Source organism: Balaenoptera borealis (genome assembly GCF_965194805.1).
Source record: "Balaenoptera borealis genome assembly, chromosome: 1".
Taxonomy (NCBI): Eukaryota; Metazoa; Chordata; class Mammalia; order Artiodactyla; family Balaenopteridae; genus Balaenoptera; species Balaenoptera borealis.
Genome location: NC_138860.1, coordinates 45063243 through 45080304, shown reverse-complemented (window position 1 = coordinate 45080304; position 17062 = coordinate 45063243). Strand labels below are relative to the sequence as shown.

Genomic DNA, 17062 nt, shown 5'->3' with positions numbered 1-17062 from the left:
TTCTATGTTTTCCACATTAGCTGACTTGGCTACTGTAAGTCTAGGTTCCTTAGAGCTTACTGACTGAGCATCAGATGGGCATAAGTTGTACTGAAGTCAGCTTTAAAATTCTAAGTAATGAGCAGTAAATGTCCGTAGGAATGGACCAAACATACATGTACTCAAGGACACCTATTTGTATGCATACAATTTGAATTGCATTTTTAAAATCTATAGAAACAATGGTAAATCTAATAGACATGGTCTTGTAACTTAAATCCAGTTAGAACATGCACAAAGTCCAGTATTAATATCTTGTAGTTTGCAGCCAATGTGTAAACCAAAGCTAAAGACTGAAAAGGAATCAGTCCTATGTATCGTTTTGTTAGATCATGGTTTTTTCATTCTTTTTAACAGGTGCTTACTATTTCATTATTTGAATGTTTCATACTTTATTTGATCAGTTCTCTAGGGAGGGACATTTAGGTTAGTTGTATTAACAATAATTTCTGTCATAAAATTTCCTAGGCAAGACTGATGTTGAGAAATCAAGGCCTCATATTATGCTAAATTCCAGTTGGCTCAATCTTCCATGTACTTCAATTCTGCAAGACCATTGAAAGTGGAGGGTGTCATTGGCCCTTCTCTGTGCAGAAAGAAAACATGATGGAGGGGTAACTTTCCATGGTGCTAATGAGGGACATAGAGGCACTCAAGGCCTCTGTGTAACCTTGTTTTATCTATGTTCCAGTGCTGGCTTAATTGGGTTTTAACACTGGTTCTCCTCTGACCCAGCCCTTGCACTTGTCCAGGCCTGTTGGGTCAATGTGACTTGTCACTCTATCCTCAGACTATCCTGATTCCACTCTGCTCATTGCCCAAACCCGTCTTCTCAACCCACTTTGTGTGTCTCACATTTTTGCATTCACAAGGCATATTTGACCCCGAGGAGCTGGTCACTCATGTCTTTTCTAGGCTTCTGGAATTGCCCCACCCCTGCCCCTCTTGGTTGTTCTCTAACTCTCAGCCAACTCCTTCCTCTCAACCTCTCTTATTGTTTCCCCCTACTCTTCCAGCCTGTAGTGTTTGAATGCCCCAAGGCTCTGAAATGGGCAATACCTGCTTCTCTATCCACACTCTCTCATGGGTGATTGTGCCAATCCCACCCCCTAATGTGATTGAGCAAGGAAAACACCCAGGAATCATCCTTGACTCCTCTTTTTCTCACATCCAGTGTCACTAAGTCCCATCAGCTCTACTGCTCCTATTCTAGTTGAAACCACATTTGTCTCCATGAGCTGGATTGGGGTGAAAATAAGGAAAAAACCAGCAAGGAAACAACTAGCCCGAGGAACAAAAATGTGGTTAGTGTAGATAACATGAAAGCTGGTGTGTTTCACGAGGTTTTGAGCTTCTAATTTGTTTGATTGTTTTTAATTTTTAATACTAGAATTATTTGTTAGAAAATTCTGCGTATAAGAAAGTCATGAATCCATATTACCAGAAAAGATGAGTGACTCACAGAAAATCATTCACCACTATTAGAATAACAATATGAAAGTCATTTGGGGACTTCCCTGGTGGTCCGGTGGTAAAGAATCCACCTTCCAATGCAGCAGATGCAGGTTTGATCCCTGGTCAGGGAACTAAGATCCCACATGCCGTGGGGCAACTAAGCCCGCGCGCCACAACTACTGAGCCCGGGCACCTCAACTAGAGAAGCCCACATGCCGCAAACTACAGATCCCACGCACTCTGGAGCCCGCGCTCCACAACTACAGAGCCCACATACCCTGGAGCCCGCGCACCACAACTAGAGAGAGAAATCCCGCACGCCACAACTAGAGAGAAGCTCGCATGCTGCAACCAAGAGCCCGAGTGCTGCAACTAAGACCCAACGCAGCCAAAAATAAATAAATAAAATAAATAAATTTTTTTTTTTTTTAAAAGTCATATGTTGCTGTTAGTGAGGAAGAAGCGACATTTTTACTTCCAGGAGTGTCGTCGTCATCGTCATCATCATCATCATCTTATTGTTGTGATTGCTTATTTTGCTTACTGTTGACTAGAAAATGGAAGCCTTATTTTTAAGAATAAGCTGTTTAGAATTTGGTGTTTGTTACATACTAGCCACCCTCCTTTCCATTTCTTGTTTGTTTTGTTTTGTCTTACAGCACCTCCAAGCATCATAGGAAACCACAGGACACCTGAAAATATCAGTGTGGTGGAAAAAAACTCAGTGTCCCTAACTTGTGAAGCTTCAGGAATTCCCCTGCCTTCAATTGCCTGGCTTAAAGATGGGTGGCCTGTCAACTTTAGCAGTTCTCTGAGAATTCTCTCAGGTATTAGAAATTCTTGTAGCCTGGTAATCTGATTAGCTTCCTGTGGCCACAGTTTCTCCTTAATTTCTCATAACTCCATGTCTTATTTTTTTCTTTATGATCTAGCTGCTTACTATAATACCCACTGATCATATTAAGAAAAAAATTTAGGACATCAGAAGCTATATGACAATGGGGAAAATCTCTAAATATCTCTATATCCTTTTGACAAAGAAATCTTGGCACTCGCTTATTACTTAAATCATGGGGATGTCAGAGCATTCATGCTGGAATGAGTACCAACCAATGTGAAAAGTGAAGAATGAAAAGAAATACTTGAAGCCAGAGCCTAGAGTGAATAATGTTATATAACATATCTCTATAACCACAAGTTTGAATTTTTTCACAACTCTAATCTGAGTGAGATTTATATTTCCAAGATAGAATAGTTTCAAATGAGCTAAGATTTTATCATTATTGTAAAAAAGATATTCCTCTTATTCCTTATCTAATTATGTAGGAAAATCTATTAGCTTATTCTTTATGGATCAGTGTAAGTGTCGAGAGAGGTGTCTAGGGGCATGCCACAGGAATCTGCGCTTGGCCCCTTTCAGTAATAAATTGGGTACAGACTAAGAAAATAATCTCGCCAAGTTTATGGGTAATAAAAAGCTTGGATATTTAGAAGAATACCTAATGTGTTGAATGAAGGCATCCGAATTCAAACACGCCTCACTCTGGAACTTTTGAATTAAACCTAACAAAATGAAAGTTAAGTAAACTCCTGCACTCACATTCAAAAACCAATGGTGAAAATTAGGGTGAGATATAGCTTCAGAATTCTTCATATGAAAAGATCTCTGAATTGGTTTGGTTATTGAGTATGCATTAACAGTATAATGTGTTTATCATGAAAACAGATGCAATATTTTGCCACATGAATAAAATATATTTTCACCAATAAAACAAGTAAAACACCAGTTGTATTGTGGATTTAACTTACTCATTAGGAAGACTAGAAGAAGGATTTATTGACAGTATTTTCGAAGGAGGATAACCATGGTGGCAAATGATTGCAAAGTAAACTATGCGTCCGATTCTATTTAACCTGAAAAAATAAACCCTGTGTAACTCATGACAACATAGTGAAAATTACATTTAAATACTTGCAGAGCCATGGCGTAGAAAAGATTATGTTGGTTCCGTCTAGTTCCAGAGGTTAAAAGTAATACCAGTGTATGGAATATTCTAGGGACAGATTTGGGTCTGAATACAAACAACTTTAAAAGATATTTGTATTGTTGAAAGTCAAGATGAGCTATTTTAAGAGGTAACAAGCTCCCTGCCCCTAAATTTGTTCAAAGTTTAAATTCTCACTTTTGAAGGCTTTTTCAGAAAAGATACTTTGCTAGTATTTGAATTAGGTCTAAATAGCGTAAGGTCCCTCTGTTTCTTCAAGATCTTGGTCTATAAATGATAGGGGCTTAATGAGGAATATACATTGCTATAATTATTATATCTATTGCCTATAATACTAGATTTATAACCTCAGACAAGTTTCTTAACTTTGCTAACTTCAGTTCTTCAGTTGTAAAGTGAGGATACTAGTGGTATTTGCCTGTTAGGGGGTTTTGTAAAGATGAGTTAATATGTGTAAAGCAGCTAACACAGTGCCTGCTTATATCATAAGCATCCAATACATGTTTGTTGTTATTTGCCATAGACAACCTGGTAAAAGATTTGGGTCTCCCTCTCCTAGGAGGCTTTCCTATGTCCTATAATGCTTTCATTTTTGAAGGACTGCCTGCCTCTGTTGATCTTAAGGAATGCATACTGATGTCAAAGATTTCATTGCAGTTTGGTTGCCAAAAACCTGAACACATTATCTTCTTCTCTTATAATCATCCTCATATTATTGGGTTTTTTTTAATTCTCAATTGCTGAAAAAGTAGGAATTCTTTTTAAATATAATAACTACATCAGGGCTCCTGGAAATGATAAAGGCAAGATAAAATGAGGTACTCTGGCTTATTATAGATCCACAGGAGTAGTGTTTTGGTTTTATTGTATAGTTTTGTTTTGCTTGACTAGCAGCTGGAGATCCCTGAGCGAATACATTAAATGTACTTCACCTTGTGGCGCTGCCAGAAGAGTCATTCAGTTTTACAATCTGAATATGTGTGTTGTGCAATCGATGACTGAGAATCAGATGAATGGCGTATGACTCGCTTGTTCCTTGATCGGCTGCACATTTCTGTTTCATTAAGATTAGTCCTCTTGAGACGTTAAGTCAAGCTTTTCTAAAAGAAGTACTTTGTTGAAGGCCCTATCATTGTTATGAAGTTATCTGCCAAGAACAGATAGCTGCTATAAAAATTTAATAGGTACGAGAAATGTCTCCATCTAAGTATAATTTACTGTCCAACCCTTTTTTGTCTTTCACTGCAATAAGGGAGAGGACCAGGAAACAAAGAGAAAGGAAAGATCATGAGATTTATGAGGTTGAGGTTTGCAGAGCCAGCAATGACTCATAAACGTTGTATTTTTTAAATATCTCTCAACTGGAATCATATTATGGTCTCACTAATCTGAAGTAGCAGTGAGTGCTTTTGAATCCTTTCCTAATTAACATAAGTTTTTTGACACGTTTAGGGAATTTCTGTATTCAACTTTGCTTACTTAAATTCAACTGTGGAAAAAGACTGAATTTAGGTAATCAGTTTTGTCTGTCTAAATAAGATACTACTAAGTTCCCCTTTCATTGGTTTGAGGATGAGTAGGTTGCTTATAGGAAAAGCTCAATGAGGGCTTGTGTTTATAAAAACATAAAGCAGATGGAAACTCCTGATAAATTCAGATCCAGGTGAATATTTACATAAAAATTTTATGTTTAACCATTTCAATTTTTTTAGTTCAAATTCAGGGTACTAAGCAAAATATACCGAGTGGAAAATTATTACAAAAACTAAGAAATGATTTACACTTTTTTTTAACATCTTTATTGGAGTATAATTGCTTTATAATGGTGTGTTAGTTTCTGCTTTATAACAAAGTGAATCAGCTATACATATACATATATCCCCATATCCCCTCCCTCTTGTGTCTCCCTCCCACCCTCCCTATCCCACCCCTCTAGGTGGTCACAAGGCACAGAGCTGATCTCCCTGTGCTATGTGGCTGCTTCCCACTAGCTATCTGTTTTGCATTTGGTAGTGTATATGTGTCCATGCCACTCTCTCACTTCGTCCCAGCTTACCCTTCCCCCTCCCCGTGTCCTCAAGGACTCTACTCTCTCAGTGTGTCTCTTTGTTCTCTGCCAGCTTTGTTTCAGTCTCATCTGCTGGCTCCTCTTCCTTGGTCCTTAAGAAGAGTTTTCCTCCAAATTACACCCTTCAGCATATCAGAGTTTCATTCCCAGTCTACCAGAATCTTTCATTACATAGAAGTTCAAAATATAAAGAGGAACAAAATCAGTCATGCTAATGAACAAAGTGACCGTCATAAACTTTGATATAAATAGTTCTAGAATTCCATGAAACTCAATTGAAAACTGGTAGTCAGTCTTCATGGTTTCATTCATCCCTTGTATATCGACGTCATCCCAATCTGGGTAGTTGGCGTGGTCCTCTTTCTAATGTTCCCATTTCATGTGTTCCACGGCAAACTGGGAATCTTTTCGTAAACATCCTGTCACAGTTGTTTTTCTAAAGCACGAATCAGATCATGACTTTTTTGTTTACGTACTTCCATAGCCTTTAGTGAACGCAATAAAGTCTAAATTCCTTAGCATAGCATTCGAAGGCCCACAGAATCTGGCCATACTCCAACTAGTCTCATCTCTCACTGTTTTCTCCGCCTGTTCTGTTTTAGGTGCCACACCTCACATCTGCTTTCTACCTCTAGATCCTCATTCATTCTCTACCTACAGCGGTGTCTCTTAACTCCTCTCTGTGTTAAAGAATACTTACCTTTCGAGATTATGTTCAAACAGTACCTCTGTGAAACTCCATTTCTTACTTGCCGTCACCTAGGTTTGTATTAACTTTTTTCATCCATTAAATCAGAAATCTGCTTCGTATAGCCTTAAAACGTGATATTTTTAAAAAGCTTGACATAAATGCATTTTAAAGGCCTTTGAAGTGAATTGATTAAATTTTCCCGAAATTCAGCACTACACGGCAAACTTGTAAAGTTACAGATTTCTTTTTGTGTCACCTGGTGGTTTGCTTCTCCAGGAGGAAGGACTCTGCGGTTGATGCAGACCAGAATGGAAGATGCTGGCCAGTATACTTGTGTTGTAAGGAATGCAGCTGGTGAAGAAAGAAAAACCTTTGGGCTTTCAGTATTAGGTATTTATATAACTTACAATATCTAGACAAAATAAAATTGTCTTAAATACATTCTGGAAGCAGAGTTAAAATTTATCTGCAGCTTGAACTTACATTTATGTATTCTTTGGCCCCTGGACTGTCACTCTTGGCAAGAATTCAATGTTAGAATGGTTTGTACGTAATCACTTGGATTAAAATGGCTGAAATGCCATGTCTTATCAGTTCACAATTGTTCAACAGTGTTCTAAGGCTCTGATAACTTGTTTAATGTGAGTGCTTATCAGAGTTATAGAGGGAGAAATAAGTGTCTGATAGATTTTGTTACTCATTGACTTGTTGACATATTTATCCAGATTTTATGATTTACATACAATAAAATTCATTATAATTGAATTTATGACATATAACTTTATAGTATATCTTAGAATTGATCAAACAATATGGTAACATTATTCTAGTAAACAAAGAATAATGAGACTTTGGAGGGATTGTTTTAAAGGGTACAGCCTAATAAAAAATTTGAAAATAGATGCCTGTAAATAACCATTCTGCTGTTAGAACTGTTACTTTTTCTGTCTTTTTTTTTTTTTTAGTACCACCTCACATTGTGGGTGAAAATACATTTGAAGATGTGAAGGTAAAAGAGAAACAGAGTGTTGCATTGACTTGTGAAGTGACAGGTAAGGGGCTCAGCTCTTGCATTTCTGCTCAACTCACTGGTTATTCACTGCCTCCACTTATCTCTTAGTTGAGAAAAATCAAGCATTTGACATTGAATTCTAGCCCAGTATAGATGGTAGAAGTATAGAAGGAAACCTTTCAGATTCTGTGGAGATAAAAAGGAAATTCCTACACTGAAAAAAAGGAAGGAAGGAAGGAGAGAGGGAGTAGGGGAGGAAGGAAAGCAAGGAAGAGAGAGAGACAGAAAAAGACACATTAGTCTTTTCTTTCAACTCTGTAAATTATTCTTTCTTTTTTTTAATCCTGTTCCTACTTGTGGGTAAGATTTCCTGTCCCACCTCCTCTTATTTTTTCTTTCCTTCCCTATGCTTGTACCTTCCTTTCCTTTTTACTGTTTTCTTAAATTTTATTTCAAAGAAATAGGAATTTTGGTGAAAGTATAGCATCACTGATAGTGGGAATTACCCAAGATCAAAATTGTCACCTTTTGTAAACTTGTTTGCATATTACAAAGGAAATGGAGAAGAGTAAAAATAAAAATGAAAATTCTAAAACCAATTTCACCGGCTTTACCAGTGAATCATTGTGTTGCATGTAATAAAAATAAACAAATCTCTAAGAGAATGTGTTCAAGATTGTCTTTTTAGTAAAGGCACAGCCTTGCAGTTTTAATGGAACGACTAGAACAGTCCATACGTTTTATAGAAAGCAAGCATTTTAAGGAAGATTCAATTAATTTCTTATTTCATTGTTCACATGCCTTGCATGAGCAATACATTTAAGTAAGCAAGGAAATACTTTCATTTTAAGAAAGACAGTTATAAAAAGTTTCACATATACTATTACTTAACCTGTTTTCTTTTTTTTCTTGCAATGATGTGGTAACAACTATTGCATAGAGAACAGCTGCCTAAATTTTGTAGCATCCCATCTTGAGCCTTCCAGTTTTTTTTTTTTAACATTGACATTTGGTTTTTTAAGATATTTCTTTTTTATTCTTTCTTTCAGTTTTATTGAGATATAATTGACATATAATATTGCATAAGTTTAAGGTGATTATACACACACACACACACACACACACACACACACTCACACACACACACAAAATGATCACCACAATGTTTAGCTAACATCCATCACTGCACATAGCTACACAACTTTTTTTCTTGTAATTAGAACTTTTAAAATCTACTCTCTTAGCAGCTTTCAATTACACAATATGGTATTGTTAACTGTAATCACAATTATCATCTTATAACTGGAACTTTGTGCCTTCCAACCACCTTCACTCATTGCCCCACCTCTAACCTCCTACCTCTATAACCACTAATGGGTTCTCAGTTTCTATGAGTTTGGTTTTATTAGATTTGATGTATAAGTGAGAACATACAGTATGTCTTTCTCTGTCTGACTTATTTCACTTAGTATAATATCCTCGAGGTTTATCTGTGTTGTCACAAATGATAGGATTTCCTTCTTTTTTCATGGCTAGATAATATTAAATTATATACATATATAGTAAATAATATTAGTATTATATGTTGTATAGTAATATTTAGTATTTAATAATAATATTAAATTATATGTATAGTTTTATATATGTCACATTTTCTTTATCCAGTCATCTATCTATGGACACTTAGGCTGTTTCCATGTCTTGGCTATTGTGAATAATGCTGCAATGAACATGGGAGTGCAGATGTCTCTTTGAGATAGTGATTTCGTTTTCTTCGGATATATGCCTAGAAGTAGAATTGCTGCACATATGGTAGTTCTATTTTTAGTTTTTTGAGCAACCTTGATACTGTTTTCCATAGGGGCTATACCAATTTACATTCCCTCCAAAGGTGCACAAGGGTTCCCTTTTTTCCACATCCTCATCAACACTTGTCATCTCCTGTATTTTTGATAATAGCTATTCTAACAGGTGTGAGGTGATATCTCATTGTGGTTTTGATTTGCATTTCCTGGATGATTAGTGATGCTGAACAGCTTGTCTTGTACCTGTCAGCCATTTGAATATAATAATAATAATAATAATAATAATAATAATAATAATAATATATTAAAAATGTCTATTCAGGTCCTTTGCCATTTTTTTAATTGAATTCTTTGTGTGTGTGTGTGTGTGTGTGTGTGTTTGCTATTGAGTTATATGAGTTCCTTACATATTTTGGATACTAACCCCCTTATCAGATAGTGGTTTGCAAATATTTTTTCCCATTTTGTAGGTTGCCATTTAATTTTGTTGATGTTTTCTTTTGTTGTATAGAGCTTTTTAGTTGATGTAGGCCCATTTGTTTTTGCTTTTGTTGCTTATGCTTTTGGTGTCATATCACAGAAATCATTGCCAAGACCAATGTCAAGGAGATTTGTCCCTATGTTTTCTTTTTTTTTTTTAATTTCAGCTGCTTTTTAAAAATTTTTTATTATTTTTTCATGTTTATTTTTAATTCATTTTTATTTTTATTTATTTATTTCATTTTTGGTTGCGTTGGGTCTTCGTTTCTGCGCGCAGGCTTTCTCTAGTTGTGTTGAGCGGGGTCTTCTCTTGTTGTGGAGCACAGGCTCTAGGTGCTCAGGCTTCAATAGTTGCAGCACGCGGGCTCAGTAGTTGTGGCTCACGGGCTCTAGAATGCTGGTTCAGTAGTTGTGGCTCACAAGCTTAGCAGCTCCGCAGCATGTGGGATCTTCATGGACCAAGGATCGAACCCATGTCCCCTGCATTGGCAGGCGGATTCTTAACCACTGCGTCACCAGGGAAGTCCCTGTCCCTCTGTTTTCTTTCAGGAGTTTTATGGTTTCAGGTCTTACATTTAAGCCTTTGATACATTTCAAGTTAATTTTTGTGAGTGGTGTAAGACACGGGTCTAGTTTCCTTCTTTTGCATGTGAATATCCAATTTTCCCACTGCCATTTATTGAAGAGACTGTCTTTTTCCATTGAGTATTCTTGACCCTCTTAACTAATATTAGTTGATCGTATATGCATGGGTTTATTTCTATGCTTATGATTCTGTTCCATTGGTTTATGTGTCTTTTTTATGGCAGTACCTTACTGTTTTGATTACTGTAGCTTTGTAATGTAGTTTGAAGTCAGGACGTGTGATGCCTCCAGCTCTTCTTTCTCAGGATTGCCTTGGCTATTCAGTGTCTTTTGTGATTCCAAACAAATTTTAAGATTTTTTTTTTCCATTTCTGTAAAAATTGCCATTGGAATCTTCATAGAGATTGCACTGAACCTATAAATAGCTTTGGGTAATATGGACATTTTAACAATATTAATTCTTTCAATCCATGAACACAAGATATCTTTCCGTTTATTTGTGTCTTCTTTTATTTATTTCATCAACGTCTTGTAGTTTTCAACGTAGAGATCTTTCACCTCCTTGGTTAGATTTATTCCTAAGTTTTTGTTTTTTTTTTGATGCTATCGCAAATGAGATTTTTTTTTAGTTTCTTTTTCAGATCATTTGTTGTTAGTGTATAAAAATGTAGTGACTTTTTTATGTTGATTTTGTATCTGAAACTTTATTGAATTTGTTGATTAAAGCAAACAGTTTTTGGGTGGAGTCTTTAGGACTTTCTATACAAATAATCATGTCATCTACAAATAGAGAGAACTTTACTTCTTCCTTTCCAATTCTGATGCCTTTTATTTCTTTTTCTTGCCTGATTGTCTGGCTAGGACTTCCAATAATGTGTTGAATAGGAATGATGAGAGTGGGCACCCTCATCTTGTTCTTGATCTTAAAAAACTTTCAATCTTTCAGTACTCAGTATGATGTTAGCTGCAGATTTGTCATATGGCCTTTATTATGTTGAGGAATGTTCCTTCTATATACAATTTGTTGAGAGTTTTTATCATGAATAGATGTTGAATTTGGTCAAGTGCTTCTCTGCATCTATTGAGATGAGCATATGATTTTTATCTTTCATTCTATTGATATAATGTATTATATTGATTTGCGTATCTTGAACCATCCTTGCATCCCAGAGATGAATACCATTTGATCATGGTGTATGATCCTTTCAATTTGATGCTGAATTCAGTTTTCTAGTATTTTCTGAGAATTTTGTATTTATATTCATCAGGGATGTTGGCCTGTAGTTTTCTTTTCTTGTGGTGTCCTCACCTGACTTGGGTGTCAGGGTAATGCTGGCCTTGTAAAATGAGTTTGGGAATGTTCCCTTGTCAATTTTTTGAAAGAGTGAGAAGACTTGATATTAATTCTTTTTTAAGCATTTGGTAAAATTTATCACTGAAACCATCTGGTCCTAGATTTTCCTTGTTGGGAGGTTTTGACTTCTGGTTTAATCTCCTTACTAGTAATTGGTCTGTTCAGATTTTCTGTTTCTTCATGATTTAGTCTTGACAGGTTATATATTTCTAGGAATTTACTCATTTCTCCTAGGTTGTCCAGTTTGTTGGCTATAGTTGTTGAGCGTAGTCTCTTATGATTCTTTGTATTTCTGTGGTATCAGTTGTAATGTCTCCTCTTTCATTTATAATCTTATTTATTTGGGCCCTGTCTTTTTTTTTTTTCTTAGTCTAGCTAATGTTTTGTCAATTTTATCTTTTCAAAGAACCAATTCTTAGTTTTATTAATCTTTTCTATTGTTTCCTTGTACTCTATTTCATTTATTTCTGCTCTAATTTTTATTATTCTCTTCCTTCTGCTAATTTTGGACTTAGTCTGTTTTTTTCCTAGTTCCTTGAGGTGTACTGTTAGATTTTTTTTAGAGATCTTATTTCTTCTGTGATGTATGCATTTATCAGTATGAATGTCCCTCTTAAAACTGCCTATGCTCTATCCCTTAAGTTTTGGTGTGTTGTGTTTCCATTTTCATTTGTCTCAAATTTTTTTTTCCCTTTTGATATCTTCTTTGATACATTGGTTGTTCAAGAGTATGTCATTTAATTTCCATTCATTTGTGTATTTTCCACCTTTCTTCCTGTTATTGATTTCTAGTTTCATATCATTGTGGTCATAAAAGACATTTGGTATGATTTCAGTCATTTTAGATTTACTGAGATTTGTTTTGTGGTCTAACCTATGAGCTATCCTAGAAAATGTTCTATGTGTGCTTGAGAAGAATGTGTATTCTACTTTTGTTGGATAGAATGCTTTGTATGTGTCTGTTAGGTATAGTGGGTCTACGGTAATTTTCATATCTCTGATTTGTTATTGATTCTCTGACTGGATGACCTATCCATTGTTGAGAGTGGGGTATTAAAGTCCCCAATTATTATTTTATTGCTGCTTATTTCTCCTTTTAGCTCTGTTAGTATTTGCTTTATATATTTAGGTGCTCCAATATTGGGTGCATAAATATTTACAGTTATTATGTCTTTCTGATGGATTGACCCCTTTTTCATTGTCTCTTGCCTCTTTTGACCAATTTTAGCTTAAGGTCTAGGCTGATATAAGTATAGCTGCCCCAGCTTTCTTTTGGTTACCATGTTCTTGAAATATCTTTTTATATCCCTCTACTCTCAGTTCACATGTACCTCTAAAGCTAAAGTGAATCTCTTGTAGGCAACATACTTTTGGATCTTGCTTTTTTTTTTTCTTCATTTAGCTATTCTATGTCTTTTGATTGGAGAATTTTAATCCATTACATCTAAAGATATTATTGATAGGTAAGGACTTACTATCTCCATTTTGTTGGGGTTTTTTAACTGTTTTGTAGATCCTTTCTTCCTTGCTTCTTATCCTTCTCTTCTTTTGTCATTTGATGACTTTCTTAGCAATATGCTTTGATTGCTTTATCATAACTTTTTGTGTAGCTATTAAAGATTTTTTTCCTTTGTGGTTACCAGAGGCTTACATCAAATATCTTATATGTATAACATCCTATTTTAAACTAATAATAACTTAACTTTGATAGCATACATAAACTTTACTTTTACTTCTCTTCCTCTCACATCTTAGGTTATTAATGTTACAATTTATATGTTTTTTTATTTTGTGTATCTAATAACAAATTATTGTAGATACAGTTATTTTTAAAATGTTTGTTTTTTAAATTTTAAAAGTGAGTTACGTATCACCATTACAGTGTTAGAGAATATGACTTTGACTACATATTTACCATTAGCAGTGAGTTTTGCACATACATTTATGTGATTTTATGATGATAATTAGCATCCTTTTGTTTCTACTTGAGAATGCCATTTTGCATCTCTTGTAAGACAGGTCTGGTGTATGTTTTTGTTTTTGTTTGTTTTCCTCAGCTTTTGTTTGTCTGGGAAAATCTTTATCTGTCATTCATATTTTGCCAGCTATAGTATTCTTGGTGGACAGGCTTTTTTTTCAATATTTAGAATGTTTTATGCCATTCTCTCCTAGCCTTCTAAGTTTCTTATGAGAAATCTGCCTATACTCTTATGGGGGGTTCCCTTGTATGTGATGTGTTGCTTTCTTCTTACTACATTCAAAATTTAGTTATAATGTGTTTCAGTGTAGCCCTTTTTTAGTTCAATCTATTTGGGATCTTTTGTGCCTCATGAGTCTGGAGTTTGGGGAGTTTTCAGACATTATCACTTTAAATATACTTTCTGTTCCTTTCTCATTCTCCTCTCCTTCTGGGATTTCCATAATGTATATATTGTTTTTGTAATGGTGTCTCATAACTCCTGTAGGCTTTCTTCACTTTTCATTCTTTTTTCATTTTGATCCTCTGACTGGATAATTTCAAACGAACCATCTTCTAGTTTACTGATTCTTTCTTTTGTTTCTTCAGGTCTGAAGTTGAAGCTCTCTTTTGAATTCTTTAGTTCAGTCATTCTATTTTTTAGCTCTAGGATTCATTTGTTTGATTGTGGTTCTTTTATGATTTCTGTTTCTTTGTTGAACTTCTCATTTTGTTCATGCATTGTTTTCTTCATTTTGTTTACTAAACTTGATTAAGAGTATTATTCTGAATTCACAGTTCATAGATCTCCATTTTTTAGAGTCAGTTACTGAGTTATTGGAGCTTTATTAGTTTCCTGTGAGGTGTCATGTTTACCTGATTCCTTGTATTGATATCTGCACACTTGAGTAAAGGGTCTCTGATTCCAGACTTTACAGGTTTGCTTCAGCAGAGATTGTCCTTCACCGTTCAACTCAGCTTGGGATTCTGGATGGGTCAGCTGGTAGCATCGTTGGGCAGGTGGAGTTTTCTCTCAGGGTCTCTATTTGGGTGAGGCCACTGCCTCTGCCTGAGATGTGAGGTTGGGGCAGGGGGTGCCATTGTCTGGGAACAGTTGAGTAGGACTGATGGTTTGGTTTCCTGCCCAAGTGCAACTGTAGAATAGGCCTGTGGTTACCTGGATTCTCTGGTCATACTTCCTAGTTGGATAGGACTGTGTGCTATACTCAGCAGTTGGGTGGGCCTGTGAATTTGCTTTCCTGCCCAGGCAGGGCCATAGAACAAGCTCCATGGCCAATACAGTTGTGCCTTAATATGATATCATCCTAATCCTCTTTCCTAACAGAGCTTGTTTTTATAGTTTTAAATTTTCAAAAAAAAAACTGTTTGAGCAATTTAAAGCTTAATATTTAACAAAATTCCCATGAAAAATATGAAAGATCTTTTTTCTCTAGGCTATAAATATTAAAGGAATAATTACTATATATTTCTATCTTTCTCCCTATCTATATATCTGTGCTAGAATCCTGGTATACATATCTGCTTGTTGAATTGTTTAATTAAAGTTTTTTTTTCCTTTTTTACAGCTTTTCCTCAAAAATAAAAATCTTCTTTAAAAATTTAATATGAATACAAAGGTATTCATGAGTAATAATTTTAGTAAACATGCATGCTCCATTATTTTTTAAGTGTATTTTACTATGAAAATATTTAATTATAATATCCTAAGGTATGGTATAAATTTAGTTAAACACAGAGACTAACATAACTATTTCACTTATAGATTTTTTAAATCATAGCATGATTATTATTATAAATTCAGTTATGTTTGCAAATTTATTTTAAAATGAATGGCTACTACATTGTTTCAGAAGTAGAATATTTTAAAAGGGAAATGAATGAAAATGCATCCTTTTAGTTACCAACTGTAGACATGTAATTATTAGCCAACTCTCAGAAATGGCTTTTTGTTATAGGGAATCCAGTGCCAGAAATTACATGGCAGAAAGATGGGCAGTTCCTCAAAGAAGATGACACCCATCATCTTATGTCTCGTGGCCGTTTTCTTCAGATTACCAATGCCCAGGTGTCACACACTGGAAGATATACATGTTTGGCTTCTAATACAGCTGGTGACAAGAGCAGAAGTTTCAGTCTTAATGTGTTGGGTAGGTATAAGCATTGCTGCAAATCTTGAAGAATCAGCCATGGCAATAGGCTAAATTCTCTTCTTTTTCTGTTTATTTAATATTTCTACCATAGAATTTCATTATTTAAGAAGGACCAGTGCTTGTGTACATTTGCCGGTTTTCTTTTATTAATTCATACATTCATTCATTACGTTTGGCATACCTACTATATTCCAGGTACTGTGTTTTGTGCAAAGCACAACTATAAACAAGATAGACATTAAATAAGCAATAGTAAAGGAAAAATAAATACTGGTCAAAAAGAAGCAGGTCAACAGTGAAAGAGGATCACTGTGAGATGTTTTATCATTTCTTTGTGGGACTCTGCCATTACTGGTAATTGCCCATACTGAAATCTCTGTTGGTAACTATGATGAAGGAGAGGAGATGCAGACAAGCACACCAAAATTGTATGCTTGCTCATGAGCGATAGTGAATTAACCCAGTCCCTTGCGAGGTTGAAGGGTTCAAACAAAACAAAACATCATTAAAATGATTTTATTTTAGAAGTGTGCTTTCCTCTGTCTTAAAACACATTTCCCCTCCTTCCCTTTGCCAACTTATATAGCAGTAGTGCGAGCAGAACATCTGCTCCCGCTGGGGTGAGCAACTACTGTAGATTTTCTTTTTCTTAACACAATATGCTGCTCATCTGTCTTTATGTGTGTTTATCTGTGTCATTTGCTAACTCACTAATCCCTAAAAAATCTTAAAGGAAGACAGTTGACAGGTATTGCTGTGCAGTAAATTACCTGGACATTGCAAATTTAGATATTTTGCCATTTAATTAATAGTTATTTTTTCCCAGATAAATCCCCTCCCCTTGAAATTAATATATAATGTGTAAATTCTATTTTGTCAATGATAAGCTGTGAAGAGTCCTAGGTTAAAATGTAGACTGCAACCTCAAGTGTAGGTTTTAAATCTCACATGGCTTCCTTCTGATTTAATACAGATTAGCTTGTACATTTGAATATCAAGCCCCTTGAGAGCAACAAAAACTACACCATGAAAAAATAAGGAGTAGGAATGATGAAATAACTACACATTCAGTTTCTGCAGCATTAAAATTATACTTATATCTTGGAAATGATATTAAAATAGATTCCTAATTTCTGCTCATGTTAGAAATTTAAAATGCACCACCTAAATGTATTGTATTTGATTACTAATATCAAAACACGTTTCATTCTACTTAAATAAACTGACCTATAATTGAGGATGTAAACTTTTGCAATTTTTTATTTGTTTGTATGTTTTGGTAGTTATTGGCTAGACTGGGGGAATAGGTAGTCCCATACATAGAAACTCCCATACAGGACACAGCCCTCAAGCAGCTTACAGTCTAATTGAGTAGAAGAGATATATAGGCCAGAAATGTTAAGTCAGAATACTGGATAATGTATTAATAAGTGTCAAAT

The 17062-nt window shown here is 35.2% G+C and overlaps 1 protein-coding gene across 8 annotated transcripts in view; it reads left to right on the top strand.

The window, feature by feature from the left end:
* HMCN1 (hemicentin 1) overlaps positions 1–17062 on the top strand; it is a 510534-nt gene that overhangs the window by 337469 nt on the left and 156003 nt on the right. For all 8 annotated transcript variants that reach the window (XR_014247210.1, XM_082401086.1, XM_082401087.1 and 5 more), the window contains 4 exons: positions 2154–2321; positions 6536–6649; positions 7225–7311; positions 15429–15620. Coding sequence is in view for 7 of the 8 variants with exons in the window: in XM_082401086.1 (XP_082257212.1) it covers positions 2154–2321; positions 6536–6649; positions 7225–7311; positions 15429–15620 (561 nt within the window). In the remaining variant the exon portion in view is untranslated. The remainder of the gene's footprint in view (positions 1–2153; positions 2322–6535; positions 6650–7224; positions 7312–15428; positions 15621–17062) is intronic.